Source organism: Pseudorasbora parva, chromosome 23 (genome assembly GCF_024679245.1).
Source record: "Pseudorasbora parva isolate DD20220531a chromosome 23, ASM2467924v1, whole genome shotgun sequence".
Lineage (NCBI taxonomy): Eukaryota > Metazoa > Chordata > Actinopteri > Cypriniformes > Gobionidae > Pseudorasbora > Pseudorasbora parva.
The window spans coordinates 3,877,446-3,891,949 of record NC_090194.1 but is presented as its reverse complement, the minus strand read 5'-3'; the positions used below and the strand labels follow the sequence as shown (position 1 = coordinate 3,891,949).

Genomic DNA, 14,504 nt, shown 5'->3' with positions numbered 1-14,504 from the left:
ACATTTCACTGCATTATTCAGTGTATTCAAATGCCTTTATGAATGCATATGAATGATTACAAAATTCAAGATATGGGGGTTAGAAAATGTATATATTTCTCTCATTTTATGTAGTTAATCAACATCACACGAAGAGATCTCCTCTGGAAAATCAGCATGATTAAAATGGGATATTAAGTTACTACAACAGTTTAAGAAACTAATTTAATAACAGCTACAAATGTTGCAGAATAATGTAATATACGAATGAAAAATAGCCTAAAGAACCTTTGTGATAAAAGGGTTCTTTCTTGTCATTATACACTCTTAGAAGAAAAGGTTCTATTGGTTACGTATTTGGGACCCCTTGGTTATATAATACCCTTTTTAAGTGCCAAAAGGGTTCTTTCTTGTCATTATAGAAACTTTTTAGCATAAACAGGTTCTTTGGAGTTGAGTAAAGAAGCCTATGGTTCTAGATAGAACCCCAATGAAGCCTTTTTCTAAGAGTGTAAGTTTTGTGATATATAAAGTCACAGTGTTAGATTATCATATGAGGTCCGATTTGTGATATATAAAATTGCAATTGAGATGTAGTCACAAATGTAATATATAAAGTAAGACTTGAAAGATATAACAACACAATTGTTAGATATAAAGCTGCTATTCTGAGATATAGACACAATGAGATATAAAGTTGCAACTGAGATTTAGTCACATTTTTTAGATATAAAGTCACAACTCTAATATATAAAATAAGATTTATGAGATATAGACACAATGTGAGATAGAAGCTCAGATTTGTAAGATATAAAGTCACAATTTTTGAGATATAAAGTTAAAATCAGGAGATTTAGTCACACTTGTGAGATATCGAGTGGCTTTTGTGACATAAAATCACAATTGTGTCCCATTTGATCACAACTCACAATTGTGAACTTGATTGCGTTGTGCTTCAGGGTTAAAGGGACAGTTTACCCAAAAATGAATTTGGGTAAACCAGCAGTTGAAGTCACTCCTGAAGTCAGTTTGGTTACCCACATTCCTCAAAATATATCCCTTTGTGTTTAGTATTACAGGTTTGGAACAACTTGGGTAAATGTAAATGATGAATCATTTTCGGGTGAACTATCTCTTTAATGGTAATGTCTGTAAAATGACTGGATAATAAGCTGTCAGTACTTTTTCTGATATTATATTTTTACATTGTGTAAGGTCATTTACTTTATTCTCTTACTCTGAGGAAGAAACAACCTTCTATCTAGACTTATCAACGAATGTTCAAGTGAGCATGAAAGCAAGTTCATGGTGTCAGCATTTCACACTTCAGCCTTAAGGCTTAAAAATGCTTATGCCGTGCAGCTCCGGACCTCATTTATGCGTGCAAACGCTATGTTGTGCTGTGGTAACCAGAAATGTTGTGAAAATTCTTAACATCAATAGAACCCAAATAGTTCACACATGCAACTGTCTTAAAATGAACATTTCCTTCAAAGTGCTCACTGGTTTTCCAGAGTTCTGTACGAAAGTATGAGAACCCGCCAAGTACAACGGGAGCCCTCAGAATTAAACCCATTAGAGTGGGATATTCCCACTGACACCGCCAGCCTGTGGGTGCTCACAAAGTGTGCATGATGAGTGCAAATCCATTTTCTAAAGTGCCAAATGGTGCAATGTCATCTGTAGGGGACAAATCCAGTCTGCCATATGCTGCAAATGAAGAACTGAAAAACAGCTACAACAGCTGGCCACTTGGAGAAACAATTTTCATTGCTGCATCGTGTAACTGCAGATCCGTCTAATTCAATTATCATTAAAGGCGTAAAAATATTGCTCTCGTACGAGTGCATTTAGACACCCTGCTATGCTCACAAAGCATCACGAAACTCACGCAAGTGATGATATATTCGCATGCTCTTCGCACATGCACAGTAGAAAAATAACAGCGATATTTTCACATCCTAACTCTTTCACACAATGTTCTCTTTGTTTCCCGTGACAGCTCTACCTCTGCAAATGGTATGCACTGCAATAACAGTATGATTGCCATTCAACAAGAACGCCACAATATCAGAGCGCAGTGCTACCAGCATGCCAATCAAATCTTGACAATGCCAAATTAAAGGCCTTGAACTTTCCACTGCATGTTGAGGGGAAAAAATCAGTTCTTCAATGTCAGTGTAGTGCACTCAAAGACATTCTTCAAACGTTTTGATAAGCACTTTTCAAAATGCATTTTCTGTTTCCAAAAAAGTGTTACACACTCCGAAGTGTGCAAATGCCTTTCATGTACTGACATCTTTTCATGCCAATGTTTGTCAATTGCATTTCCAGTGGTTGCCAACATAACAGGTTATGGAATCGCTTCAAACTAAGAATTCAATTGCCCAGATGAAATGATGAAATATGCAATGTGTGTTATATCAACATTTCCTATTTAAATGCTAATTTATGAGATTAAGTGTAACACCGTTATGTGTATTTAATGCAATTAAAACGTTTATCTAATTTGACATTAAAACTGCTTAATTCATTTCTGGCTTTCAAAGCTGGTCAGAAAACTGCATACATGCTCATGCTGTTGCCAAGCTGTCGTTTATGCTGGGAATGAGAAATACCTTCTAAATGTCAATTTTATTTATTAATCAATCAAATTATTCATGATTCATTACTTTAATCAATGACATTTATGGTTCCACAAAGAGACTTTAAGAGCCATGAAACCTTCCCAATGCAAAAAAATTAATACATTAACTCTTAAAAATAAAGGTTCCAAGAGGTTTTTCCCAAAGAACCTTGGAAAGGGGCCAGGTGCCATTTTTAGTGTAGAGTAAAAAAAGGTTATTTAGGAGAACTGTTCACTAAAAGGTTTTTTGGGGGAAAGCTTCTTTTATGGCCTTTTGGAGAGAAGTTAAAAAAAGTTGGTAACACAAAGCCTTTATGTATAATCAATAATTAAAGGTCCCATTCTTTGCGTGTGTTCGAAGCTTTGATTATGTTTACAGTGTGCAATATAACATGAGTTCATGTTTCGCGTGTAAAAAAACAGTATTTTTCACACAATTTACTTATCTGTACAGCGCTGTTTCCTCTGTCCTAAAAACGGCCTGATGATTTCCTTGTTCTATGAAGTCCCTCCTTCAGAAACACGTAATGAGTTCTGATTGGGCCAGCACTTCCCGTGATTTGATTGGACAGCAGCTTAGCGCACTTTGCCCGGAAAAGTCCCGCCTCTTACCATAACGGGGCGATGTAAGCGCTGAATGCGCGCTCTTCTCCACGCGGGAGAGCAACGAGACCATGCCCCCTATTTTGCGTGTTCTTGTGGGCGGAGGGTTAGTAAGTGAAGAGTGTACAGAAACTGAATTTGCAATGGCGAGATCGCTGATTTCATCTGTGATCGGCTACAATGATCATCTCTGCAACCTTTCATGCCACCATCTAAATATATCTGAATGTAATGCAACTACAATCAGTTAACAATTAGATCATGATTAGTTAACCATTAGAGCTGTAATAGTAAAAACGCACTAAAAGAGGGAGTAATACTATTTCAAATGGAAAGACGTTAGCCAATCACAGTAGTGGGCGTTTACACTACAGTCTCACAGAAGACACGCCCCTTAAAACAGAGCATTCAAACCAGAGGGTAGGAAATGCCCTTTATTTATAAATTATGACAATTTTTGATGTAAAAAGCAGTTTATAAGTGCTCCCCAGAAAATATCATTAAACAATTAAATAACACATGTCCATGACCCCTTTAAAACACAAACCAGTTTCAGAATCTGCAAATATAATGCATTGTAACTTTGGTTACAACTATTTATGAAAAGATATAATGTCTTACAATGTAGAATATAAATACCTTTAAAATGCATTATACATAAGGGCTTTAAACAAAGTGTTACCAAAAAGGTTTTACCCATAAACCAAGTAATACTTTGTTGTAGTATACTGAAAAACTATTTTCTCACCACAGTGAGATTGTGATGGCAGTCCTGATTTATTGTGTTTTGCTTTGCAGTGACCCTCGAGATAATTCTAGTACTAATGTGGTCTGTTAGGATTGTCTATCCTCTGAAATGGAAAAAAAAACACATCTCTGGGCCGACCCATCACAATATGAGGGGTATATGCACTAAATACAAACGATTGTCTGCTGTATAATCTAAATTATATACTATATATTGATTTTTACTGTACCTTGATATAGATGAGATATTTTACATTGAAAACCCTGGGTCATTCTAATCCTGGGTTATCTTGCTTCACGTTTCACACTGTTCACAATTTACCTGGGGTTAACAATTAATCCTGGGTATTCATGAACGTTTCACATTGTACATTCCTAAACCCTGGGCTAATTGTTCTTATTTGCATATTTGCGGGGTCAATGTCATTGATTGGATGAACCTGTTAAAATAAAAGCTCTAGTATTACGCATCCTCGTATTTCCAACTACTATCAAGTTTATACTGAATGGATACTTTGGACTATAAAGGTAAGAATAAAACGATCTCTTCTTCACTCAAACTGTCATGGTTTCTGTCAGCAACTGACTTTACTGTTTATATATAACGGGCAGTGTTTCTGTGACTGTCCAAAGCAAGCAAATATGAGTATACGATTGGTTGTCTGTTGCTAATCGTCTAGCTGTAACATTCTAACACCGCATAGTTTCACACTGTACAAGTTTGGCAGCGTAATGCAGGGTTAACACTATAAAACGCTCCGGAGCAGGGTTTCATTAGCCTAGAAATCTAGACGCACCCTAGCGGCAGCAAATTTAATCTGCCCGCAAGTGTCATCTAGGAACTCTCAATACCCTTCTGAGCTGTATTCCTCACAATCTGGACAGGCCAATCACATCGTGTATAGAGTCAGTGGGTGGGGCCATAATGACGACGGCCGAGTTGCGCTTGCGTGCTTCTAGTAAACACAGAAACTGGCGAACGGCGGCGGTCTTTCGAATCAGCTCTGCCCGCGCCTCCGGAAGACTTGGAGTTAAGCTTTTCTCTGAGAAAAGAACAAAGAGCGGCACTGAAGTCATTCTTAAAAAGGGAAGATGTGTTCGGAGTTTAGCCGACCGGATACGGCGAATGTTTAATCTATCAACAAGCTCTGCTTCACCTTCGTTGCTCTGGTTGGTTGTAGCGCTATCCTATCGCGTGCAGAGGGAGTTTGAAAGACAACCGTTTATCCGCCCCTCGGATTGAGCCCTGTCTATGGTGAGCTTCCAGACCAAACATCTTGATGTGGGTCTGGCTTGTCAGGCTAGGGTTTCATACCTCTGGGTAAAAAGTGGTGCTAACCCCGCTTCTAAATTACAAGTGTTAAACGTTCCTTTAACCCAGGGTTAAAAGTGGTGTTTAGAATGGCAATAACCCGGGGTTAAGTACAGTGTGAAGCCTTAATGAGTTAAAGGGTTAGTTCACACAAAAATGAAAATTGTCATCATTTATTCTTCCTCAAGTTTTTCCAATCCTGCAAGTATTTCTTTCTTCTGCTGAACACAAAGGAAGATATTTGGAAGAATGTTTGTATATAAGCAGATTTTGAGCCCCATTGACTACCATAGTAGGGAAAAAATACTATGCTAGTCAATAGTGCTGTCAAGATCTGCTTATATACAAGCATTCTTCCAAATATCTTCCTTTGTGTTCAGCAGAAGAAAGACACTCTTGCAGGTTTAGAACGACTTGAGGGGGAGTAAATGATGACAGAATTTTCATTTTTGGGTGAACTAACCCATACTAACTAACTAACAAAAAAATCATAAATAATATTGTGAGCCCTATTTTAACTTTCTGAGCAATGGTCTGAAGCTCACGGTGCAGGTGCACTTAGGCCGACCTTAATCCAAATCCACTTTTGCTAGTTTAACAATGGAAAAAATGGCCTGGTGCATGGTTTAAAAGGGCTGTACCTAGTGTCTTAATGAGTCATGGGTGTGTTTTAGGCTTAACGTGCAATAAACCAATCAGAGTCTTATCTCCCATTCCCTTTAAAAGCCAGTTGTGCTTTCACCATGTCGGATTCTCTATTTACATGGCGGAATTTGTAACTGAAGACGCTTCTCCAGACAGGAATCCTTTAATTTTTAATATAAAAAATGTTTGTGTGCTGCAGCATGTCCCTGCGTGTGTAATAAATGTACACGCCTAAAGGCTCATATTACTAACACCCCCTTTAAATAACACAAATTATTGCACTATTGACTTTAGAGCAGGTTTGTGTTGGTCGATGGCGCAGTCGTTTTCAGTTCCTTAAAATAGCAACACTCCAACGATGCTCCTGAACACACCTGGTTTTCAGACCAGCACACCCATGGGGGAACAGATGGACGCGAGTGCACTTGATATTTAAACAAGTGGTGCTGGATGTGAAAATGATAATGGTGTCGAGCTGAAACTAGCAGAAAACACTGGGTGTATGTTAGGGCTTAAAATGTTTAGGAGGTCTGGATTCAAATACCTGATGATTATATTTTCCTTTTTTTCTTATTGTGAAGAACATTGTAATAATTTTACACTTTAAGGAGCCCTTTGTGCAGTCGAAAGGTTCATGGATGTTAAAGTTTCTTCATAGAACCATTGATGGATCGAGTGTATAACTGCTGATCTAGTGACCAACCCTAAGATTCTCCAATCCAAATCCTAACCTTAACGACAAAATGTCTCAATCTCAAATGATCCATTGTGTGAAGTCATGGAATGAAAAGATTAATTTCATTTAGATACTCAAATCTGTTTATCTTTGGGATTCTGCTATGTTGGCAGAGCCGCTGAACAATCCAGAAAAAGGAATATTCAGGTTTTCACTTCAGCTGTAAAAGTTGACAGAAAAAAGAAAAAGAAACATCCCTCACATCTTATTTCTTTCATTAGGCCTTACACATAAATGTCAACACAGATAACGTCCTATCCCTGCAAGCTGGCTGACATTAAATGACACCTCGTGCACAGACTTTTATATTGCTTTCTCTGCAAAGTGATTTTGCCGACTGAATCTTTTCTTTTCTTGCCTGACACGTGTACAGCTATGGTTTCCATTATAACAGAGGAATTAAAATGCAGCCAGTGTCCTGGAAGTCGGTTGGGTAGTGGAGAAAGGCATGAATGCATAGTAAACGTGAGGGATTTACTCAGCTGTACTGAGACTGCTTGACATTATTTGATGTCCGATCCAAAACCCCTTCAAAAAACTGCCCTAGATTCAATTTCTTCAACTCAAAGATTTGACATGTTTCTAAATGTCTAATTGAAATAAAAATGCAGAGATTGATGAGTGGAGCCGCAACCTACTGATGAATAGTGAACGAGACGTTAACATAAAAACTTTTGCGCACCAAAATGAAGTAATCTGTCACAAGAAACAAGATATAATTCAGCCCAAATATAAAGCACACCACTGTCGTCTATTTTCACCCTCAAGTCATTACAAAACCTGTGTGACTTTCTTTCTTTCTTCCATGGAAAACAAAAGGAAATCATTTGAATAATAATTTGAAATGAAATTAAAGTCCTTGTTCATTTTAGATCAGCTATCCCTTTAAGAAATATATTTGCCAAGATTAATAACAATGCTATATTTGATGTAAACAGCACTAGAACATATATTAAGGCTTATACACAGGATCTGACTTTATGAGTTCATTTAAAGTTAAACATTACCTTTTGAAGAACGGAATTTCCACAAAATGGTGGGTTCAGGTCGTCCGATGGCCAGACACATGAGGCTTACATTACTGCCCTCGTTCACTGACACATCCGTGGATATGTTTACAATCCTGGCAGGAACTGCAAAAAACAACAACATATTGTTTATCACACTGTAATCACACATTTGATAAAACATCATTTAAGTGATTAATCATCAATGAACACCAAAAATACTACAGCATCATCAGGATACCCGGAGGATGTTTTCAATTTATTGTTCAAATCGCTTATATCAGGAGGAGTGTATTTTTCACCATTCTGCCCTTCGGGGAGGATTTAATAGATGTGTACGGCTGAACCGTGTTCACTTATGCAACTAGTACGCTGCAGATGCAAGTTACATCCACATTTTATGTGTTCCCTAGAAAATTCTTATGCAAAAGTCTTGCAACAATATTCCAGGGCATGTTGTTATTCATATTTTAGTGGGTTGTGTGATTTTATAAAGAAAAAGGAAAGGGAAAGGAAAAAACAAGCAGTGTACAACACAACAGAAAAACAAACAGACAATAATACAACATAACATAAACGTGATATTATTCAAAATAACTGATAAAGACATCATATCGATCAGATTTTCAGTGTTTGAGGAGGCGTTCTTCAAAATGTGTATATAGTGCTGTCAAAAAGCCAATTAATACATGAAATTAAAATGGTTTCAGTTGAACGTGTTAAAAATTGTTACCACAGCATCTGTTTTTCTGTCATCCGGGCTAGCATTACATTATATGATCACATAAATTGATGCAAATGCTTTTAAACCATTCAAGCACCCCAGTTCTCTTTTGCACTTGAACGAGCAATAACACAGAATTATGCCAAAATGCCCGTTTTGTCTCATATCCTCATAAGAGAGTCTTAAATGAGTTAAATAACGTCTTAAATGAACTTAAAGAGTTGTGAGGAAATGAGATGTGCGTAACAGCGTCGGATCCGCGTCATGTTCTGCAGCGGCAGATCTTAAAGAGACAGCAGCCTAATAAACCAGTTACTGAGATTCTGTCATTAATGTTCATCTAACAGAGAAAACTGTAGCTTTAATAAGGAATAGTCTATATTTAATTTATTATTTATGCAATTTCTGTTTAATAAATGGCCACATGTAAACATGACATTTATTATAAGGGGTTTATGTGAAGAGTTAAAATGTTAAAAGTTGTTATAGCTTCCAATTATAATGTGATGTTGAATGTCTATCGTTAATGTTTTAAAAAAGTCAGTGATACTGGCCTTCATTCATAAAAAGATAATATTACTATCCATCCATCTATCCATCCCACAGTAGTTGAATTGATTGTACATGTCTTATTTCATATTGTCAATCAAATGATTGGTTAAAACTCATCCAGTCCATTAGAGCCACACATTAGTGCCTCAGTGTGACACGCTGTCACTTGATTGACGTGATGAGATGAGCAGGTCATGCTCGGTTAAGGTAATGTTGTTTATAACTGGAAGTGGTATCCAGACAGTCTGTCGGTTTCCTTGACTGGGTTCCATGTTTCAGTCTGAATAAAGAAGCCAGCCAGTATCTCAGAGATATTATTTAGTTGGCGTCCTATCAGGCCTGCCTCACATGGGAGAGTCTGCTGAGAGTCTGCTATCTATGTTTGCTGAAAAAGTAAATATTTTATGGTAAATTTTATTTACTGAAGTTTTAGTGAAGCAACCACATTGGCACAAGAATTTTCTTAAGGGATGTCACGTGCATGCACACGCACGCACACGCACACACACACACACACACACACACACACACACACACACACACACACACACACACACACACACACACACACACACACACACAGAGAGAGAGTCCAATACGACTGAATAATTGATTTGCAAAAGTAGCCTGGGCTGTGAGCACAACACATCTGCTAATACAGATAGATACTGAGGTCAGAGACTTCCTGTACATTTCTGCAATTTGTCTCCTGATTCGCTCACATCACATTTAGCATATTAATGGCAATGATTCAGACAAATGTGTAATGGAAAACATCAATTAATTTTGTTTCAAATCAATCCAGTTATCCACGTAAGCCACCAGTGTATGACAATATTGTTTCTTATCCATCAAATCATAACAGCAGGAGGAAAGTCCTGATGGGACTAATTAAATTTTAACTGCAGAACAATAGTTTTCTGCCTGTAATAAAATTGAAAATACTTCAAAAGACCAAGTTTCATGTGTTACTTAAGCTTTGGAATGTGTGTGTGTGTGTGTGTGTGTGTGTGTGTGTGTGTGTGTGTGTGTGTGTGTGTGTGTGTGTGTGTGTGTGTGTGTGTGTGTGTGTGTGTGTGTGTGTGTGTGTGTGTGTGTGTGTGTGTGTGTCAAGGTACAGGAGTCAAAACTGGCCAAAATGAATCCTTATTCAAAAGGCTGTGAGTGTATTTGCATCTGAATATATTTGTCTGCGTTTTATAAAAATATTAATACATGTGTCAGTGTTGAAACAGTAAAATATATAAACATTAATTGTAAAATAATAATAATTTATATACAGTCAAACCAAAAAGACAGCAGATATCATTTTTTCCGAGCGTGTGCAGGACACTATAGTTCATTAATAGTTCAAGTGAGGATAGAAAAATAAAGTAAACTGTGACATATTAGCCAACAGTTCTTCATAAAGTGACTACCAGTAAAACTGATCACAATTTGGCAGCAAAATGTTGCTGTAAAGTAAAAATATTTAGAAAAAAAGTTACCTGGTTGCCTTAATTTTGATTTCATTGAAATTAAAATTTTGAGTTAATACAATGAACATTTTTTGAGATTCGACAACCTTTATTAAAATATTATTAAAAGATTTTGTAAGCATATTGGGTATTTGTGTGTGTTTTATTTCTGATGCCAAATAGTGCTATTTTCATGATTTATCAATTTTTTTATGTGGTTCAGATACAATAATATTTTGAGTTTCTATTTATTAAACACATTTCCTTCATCGTATCAACTCAAAGATTTAATTTCAATAAATTCAACATTTTAAGGCAACCAGGTTACTTACTTTTTTAAAGTTAAACCAACAAAAACCAACCAAAAAATTTTTACAGTGTAAAGACATTTGCCATTAATGTGTTTGTAAGCAACTGAAAAAGCACAAATGTCAGAGCATGTCAAAACTTCTAAAGGGCCTCAAAACAGCTCAGACTCCTCAGGGTTAAAGAAACAGCCACAGAACAGTGTGTGTGTGTGTTTGTACATACAGTGACCGTACCTCTGCTGTATTCCAGAGAGCACAATCACAGAAAAAGATGTGTAAGAGAGCCCTCCACTTCTCTCTGGTGAATATTTCATCCTGTGACGAGCACTTTCTTTGAATCACTGTGCTTTTTACCATCCCACATTCCCTGTGTTCTCACCACTTCCCTCCCTTACATCAAAGGTATTGTTTCATCCCTGTATCTCAATCTATAATGGATGGCTCTGGCTTTCTAACCATGAATCCCAAATTCAGGCCACTGTTTCAAACAGGCCAGTTTGGGCTCCTCAAAAAAGAGAGAAGACAGAGTTCAGAGCATGAACAGGCAAAAAGCTATGCTAACATTTTCTAAACAGACACACGTCGAGTTATATAACGCAAGTTACCTCGCCCCATAACTCTGTGTGTGTGTGTGTCTGTGGTAAACTGTTATAAAATCAATCCATCACTTCTCTGCCAAATGACAAGACTCAACCATCCCTCAAGTTCATGATGAAGTATCTTCCCGTCTTATACGGTCCAAATTCCCACCATCTCTGAGCAATACCTGTATTTTAATTGGACACGCACTGGCCTAAAATAACTGCAAAAAGCAGGAAACCCACAGAAATCAGTGGGAGAAAAACTAATTCTTAAGCTGCCTCTGGTGATATAGCTGCCGCTAATGTTCCACCCGGGCAAATTGCACTGGCTTCGGTTCTACATTTATATTCTCATAACCCTACTGAATCTTTCCAATGGCTCATTAGTGCTCTTTAAAATGAGAAAAAGAGCTGCTCCTGATGCAATGGTGAAAACTGAAGCGTACTATATAGAAAACTGCAACGAGGGACTGGAAAAGCAGCAGCCATCAAAATATTACACACAAAAACATAATCACTAGAAATCCTAAACTTTTGAAAGAGAAAAATGCATAGCACAATAATTTTATACTTTGAGGTCTGCATTAAAATAAAATAAAAAGAGAAAATTGAAATGTTAAACTTTCTTAATTAAAAATCGGAATTAACCAAAATATATCTATTTATCCAAATGTATTCGTGATTACATGATTATTTAACCCATAAGCTTATCGTTTATTTATAATGTCTTCTAAAAGAGAACGATTATCAAATGAAGGAAATGCCACTAAGTCATATATTAATTAAATTCTTTATTCCTGTGTCAATGTCATACAACTGTTCATTGTGAGATCATGTTAGCTAAGGTTCATTAAATAATGTTAAAATATGTATATGGCGTATAACAAAGATTTAGTAAATGTTAAAATTACCATTAAAGTATTAAAGTAAAGTAATCTCGAGTATCTCTAGAGTAACAGTGCATCCTTTATGTCATAGTTTTATCATATTTATAAAAGACAGATATGATGTACACTGTAAAAAAAAAAAAAATGTATCCAATTGAACATTTTCACATCTAAATCTTTCAGTTGGCCAAATTGAAATTCTGTGACTTTATGCAATTTATTTCACAGAAATTCAATTTGGCCAATCAAAAAATTTAGATGTGATCAGTCACTAGAAAATTTTCAATTGGGGTCTGATTTTTTTTTTTTTACAGTGTACTTATTCATTGCTTCAAACAAACTGCATCCGCTGTTTCCTTAACGCTGGGCTATTTGGGAAGCTGAACAAGGTTATCTTTCTCTCACACCCAGAACACACTTCTTTAGTGACATTATTGATGGTCTAAAAACAAAATGACAGCGCTGCCGACGGCTCCCGTAACCTGAACGAAGCTCATTGACGGGCATGCTCGCGCTCTGGTTGATATGTGTGTGTGTATGTGTGTGTGTGTCCTCATCCGGGAGAAGTGCCCATATAAGGAATTCCGCCCTTTATGACATCATACAGGCCCATACTCTGAAGAAAAAAAAGAAAAAAAGAAAAAAGACTTTCCAAAACTCATTCAAATCCTGAAGTAGTGTATTTGACACACAAATACTCTGTCATACATCCAAAAAATGTTTTTGTTTTTGTTTTGTTTTTTACATATTGGCCATGTTTAGCATGAGAATCAACTCTTCAACAGTGTAAATAAGCCAGAATGCATGAAACAGCATTAGACCCCATTAGAAGTCACTGTTAGTTTGCGTAGTTAATTGATGATAACAAATGCATCATTATTGTAGAGTGCTACCAAATAAGCAAACTACAGATCAAATAAAAATAAGTGCTCTATTGCTTCTATTGCTCTCCTCATTTGTAATTCGCTTTGGTTAAAAGCGTCTGCCAAATGATTCATGTAAATGTCTATAATTAAGGCCACTACAAAGCAATATGACAACAAAGTTTTGCCACAGACACTGAGCAGTCAAACGAGATGCTTGTGTTTTCCTTCGAGATCTCCTAAAGGATAAAGACTGGCAGCAATCAATTTCCATATGGCTTCCTATTCTGAAATGACACGGCCTATATCCTTGGAGAATTCATTGGTCAAAAAGGTGTCAATCATCAAACTGCAAAATGTATTGGAATCATTTCTTCATCCGTCACTACGGAGCGACAGCGTCAATCATTGTAGGCTATGCTGTAAATCTACAGCGATGAAAATACCACCAAAAGCCAACGTCTCAATGTCTAAAGATTGCTATGTCAAGTCGCTGATGCCTGTGGGTTTTACATATTGTCAGGAATGTTTCAAAGCATTTAGCATATCATTCACCTTGTTCTTATGCATGAGAAAAGCTTTTAATAGATCTCTCAGGAAAAGGCAAGACAGTCAGAGAAGCCTGTAATTTTATTTATAAAAAAAAAAAAAAATCTAAATGTCTTTTAAATGCTCCATTAGAAAGTCCATAAAGAAGAAAAAAAACTGTAAATCACATTTAGACCAACATGCATTACCAACATACGACTACCCTTGTCTGCCTGCATGGATTTATTTATTATTTTTAATATTACGGTTTGTTCTTAGCCCAATGGGGAAATCAAACAACTAGGGTGTTTTCATATAACACATGCTGAGTGAACATTATGGTGTGTTTTGTGCAGTGATTGCCTCTTCACTCCTTTCTAATAACAATACTAATGAGTCACATTGTGCCATCAGAGCAAGCTACAGGTCTCTCGCCTCTGAAGAGAGCAGCTCGTTTAGACGCTTTCAGTTATTACAGTTGTGGAGAAAAGCAATCACCCCACTGCAATCCCATCTCTATCACATCTGTCTGGCACTGCTGCGGCTGAAACTGCTCAAAGCACTGACAATAACACTGTTTTTGAGGCTGAGAAAAAGCAGGATCAACTGTGCCTCATTATCGACAGTTCATTCAGTTCATTCATTAGACTGGTGTTTTATGATTGGCATAAAGTCTGGTCCAATTTTGCTGCCTATTGTGGAACCTGCTTAGAGAGGAACGGTCTGACCATTCACAGCTCATTCCACAATACTGCTAATTTAACTACAAGGCATTCAAATACATAACTACAAACTTATGACGAGAAAAATATATAAACAAAGCCCCCCTGAAGTTACCAATTTCATCCCTTAAAACTCATCTTTGATCACCAAAATGACAAAGTTATCCTCTACAACCTTGCTACATTTAGTATATGCAGAACTATGAATATGGTAAATGGACTGCATT

The 14,504-nt window shown here is 36.8% G+C and overlaps 1 protein-coding gene across 3 annotated transcripts in view; it reads right to left on the bottom strand.

Moving 5' to 3' along the window:
* The window catches only part of opcml (opioid binding protein/cell adhesion molecule-like), a 339,648-nt gene that overhangs the window by 107,918 nt on the left and 217,226 nt on the right, over positions 1 to 14,504 (bottom strand). For all 3 annotated transcript variants that reach the window (XM_067433462.1, XM_067433464.1, XM_067433463.1), the window contains one exon: positions 7,656 to 7,781. In XM_067433462.1, the coding sequence (XP_067289563.1) occupies positions 7,656 to 7,781 (126 nt within the window). The remainder of the gene's footprint in view (positions 1 to 7,655; positions 7,782 to 14,504) is intronic.